The sequence below is a fragment of the Trametes versicolor genome (assembly GCF_000271585.1).
Source record: "Trametes versicolor FP-101664 SS1 unplaced genomic scaffold TRAVEscaffold_12, whole genome shotgun sequence".
Classification (NCBI taxonomy): Eukaryota; Fungi; Basidiomycota; class Agaricomycetes; order Polyporales; family Polyporaceae; genus Trametes; species Trametes versicolor.
The window spans coordinates 1,752,101-1,754,811 of NW_007360332.1; the positions used below are offsets into that span (position 1 = coordinate 1,752,101).

Here is a 2,711-nt window from a genome sequence, read left to right on the forward strand (position 1 = left end):
GCAGAGATGGACGGTCCGATGACACGAGCATAGGAATTTTCTAGGCGACGCCTTGGAACCCGATGACCGAGCACTAACAGGTATCCATCGATCATACGTCGCCCAAAGGTAGGGAATTGCTCGTGGATGGAAAAGATGACCGCATCGAGATCCGGGTCAGAAATCTGGGACAGGGCACTAGAGACACCAGCACGATAGTGTCTAGTGAGGCTTCCATCCGGAAGTTCCTCTTCGGTGTACACCGGAGGCCCTGGCTCAGACAGTCCAAACTCGAGCAGCCTACGACGGATTGTTCGTGGATGACAATGGTAGATATCGGCAATTTGCCGAAGAGTGGTCCGTCCTGACCGGAGAGCAGCCAGATCTTCTGGGGAAATGTGGACTGCGGGTCGCCCACCAGTACTGGGGTCATGGGTTCCCAGTGGAATAGCTGGCTCGCTGTCGACGGGGTCGCCACAGAGCTGTTCGGCCAGATGTAGGGCATCTTGCATGGCGAGTAGGTTGCCCCGGATGGTTTCCAAGTCTGGTGGAGGGATTATATCTATGTGCTGGTCCCTATATGTCAGGCAATCAATACATCTGCGGTAGAGGCTGACAGCTTGCCTGCTCGACTGTAGCTGAAAGGCGCAAGCACAGGTTTCTGGCTTCGGACAAATGGTGCGTATTTCCGAGCCGAGTGTGAAGGGCGTTATTCACATGCTCACTCAGCCACTCGTAAGAGGCATAGATGTTTTGTAAAGGCACAGGTAGAGAACTGTCGGCCATTGTACATATAGAGAGGATAGAAGCTCGTCGGAGACAACGTTGAACCACTGCATGAAGATCCTAGCCGGCTTCTGCACTACATGGGTCCGGTTATAGAATGTGTATACGAGCATACCTGTGAGTGTGGCTGACGTAGTGGTTATTGCGCGGAAAGAAGGCTATGCCTGACGGCTACCGACAAGGGATCGAATCCTTGCGCTGCACCTTTTTCAATTCTTTTACTTAGAAGACTAACATCAACAGAATTTAACATGGTGCGGCTGACGTTCTGCACTGCACGTACGACGTAATGGCAGTGCGACACAATCGCGGTAACATGATCAGGGTGTCTGGCGCGCGACACGATCGGGGATCGGCGCCTCGAAGCTTTGCGCGTATTGTTCATCTGTTCGCTCGCCGCCGCCACCGTCCACTTTGCGTCCACTGCATCTGCTTTTTAGCCTCCACATCCTCGAGCTCCACAACATGTCTATCTCATATGGCTTCAATGCAAACACAGGGCTTTCCCATGTGTCCGGCACCGAGGAGACGGCCACAATCCGCACCCTGATAGTGGACGAACTGCGGGTGCGCGTGTTGAGCTATATTGTTCCCCGCAGCGATTTTCCGACCTTCTACCTGCCCAGGCCAGTCTACTCGGACCTCCTAGCTCTGATGCTCACCAGCAAGCTATTCTTCATGGAGACGTCGAGGATATCCTGGCGGATCCTTCACGATCTCCGCCGCCTTCTCCATGTGCTTGTGCATGAGGACGACAAGTTGGCTTTGGGAGGTTGGAGCCCCTCCGATATCAAAAGGTTTGCGCCTTTCCCTGTACTATAGACAACCGGCTCATGGGAAAAACTTAGATATCTACATGTCAAGTACTCCGGGACCGCAGTCAGGGACCAGGCTTTCCATCATTTCCTCTACTACGCTTCTCTTGTGCAGACTCTCAGTACGTCAGCATGTTCGACATCGAGCGACTTCCTCCACTTGATTGGCTCCCTCATTCCTGTTACCAAAACCAACACGCCGCTCTTCCCAGCACTGCTCGAACTCTCGTGGAACGACATCTACATCCCGCACTCAGGTTACCGAGACCCACTTTCCTTCGACACCCTATGCAGGCCCAACATCAGAGTAGCGCAGGTCGTCATGCACAACGTGATCACTTCCTGTGAGGACTGGGTGCAAGGTGCTCTGGGTCTTCTCTCCCAAAAAGTCAGGGCACCCATGGAAGACACGTACATTCTATGTACAGGCGGTACAGGCGCACGCACACCTTCGCCATACATCTGTGAAAACATCCAAAAGTCGATGATCACACACCTTAGGGAAGTCAGGAGCGACAGGGCACACGGGCATGGTAAGCAGATCCCATGCACATGAGAACTTTAAGCTCATTCCCTGTTCCGCGCTAGGAGCCCCGAAGCTTTGCTACGCGGCAAGCGAAGGCTCGATCGCTGGGCATATCGACAAGTTTGTGTCCTGTTGGTCATCAGTCCCAGGAGGCACTGCGGTCGTTTGGCTCCCCGTCACACAGGCCACCACGACAGCGCTGTACAGCGCAGCCCATCCCTCCATCGACTCTCTAGCGACGGCACACTTTGTTGTGCAACACATGGTGCTTTTCGGACTCACTGTTCGCTGGTTTTGCGCGGTGAATCTCCCTACCCACCCGGACGGCGACTTGCAGATGACCCACCCAGACGGAGACCCGCAGGCCGCCCACCTGGATGGCGATGCGCCAGAGGGGGACTCGCCAGAGAGGGACTCGTCGGGCGTTGATCCCGCAGTACACCCGCTCGTGTGGAGTCCCACATCATGGCTATCACTTGCGGACGCCCTTCTCCGGCAGCATGAGTTGCGCATGGTTGTGCTCGACTTTCGAGGTGTCGCATTCCCCCTCCTCGAGTCCGATCTTCAACGCATAGGAGCTGCATGGCCTAACCTACAGGAATTGC

The 2,711-nt window shown here is 54.9% G+C and overlaps 1 protein-coding gene across 1 annotated transcript in view; it reads right to left on the reverse strand.

Moving 5' to 3' along the window:
* Positions 1-1,982: 1,982 nt before the first annotated feature.
* Positions 1,983-2,711, reverse strand: part of TRAVEDRAFT_31701 (uncharacterized protein) — a gene marked incomplete at its 5' end in the record, with an annotated part of 1,242 nt that continues 513 nt past the window's right edge. Inside the window, 4 exon segments of the mRNA XM_008045215.1 lie at positions 1,983-2,113; positions 2,169-2,502; positions 2,518-2,552; positions 2,709-2,710. Coding sequence (XP_008043406.1) covers positions 2,339-2,502; positions 2,518-2,536 — 183 coding nt within the window.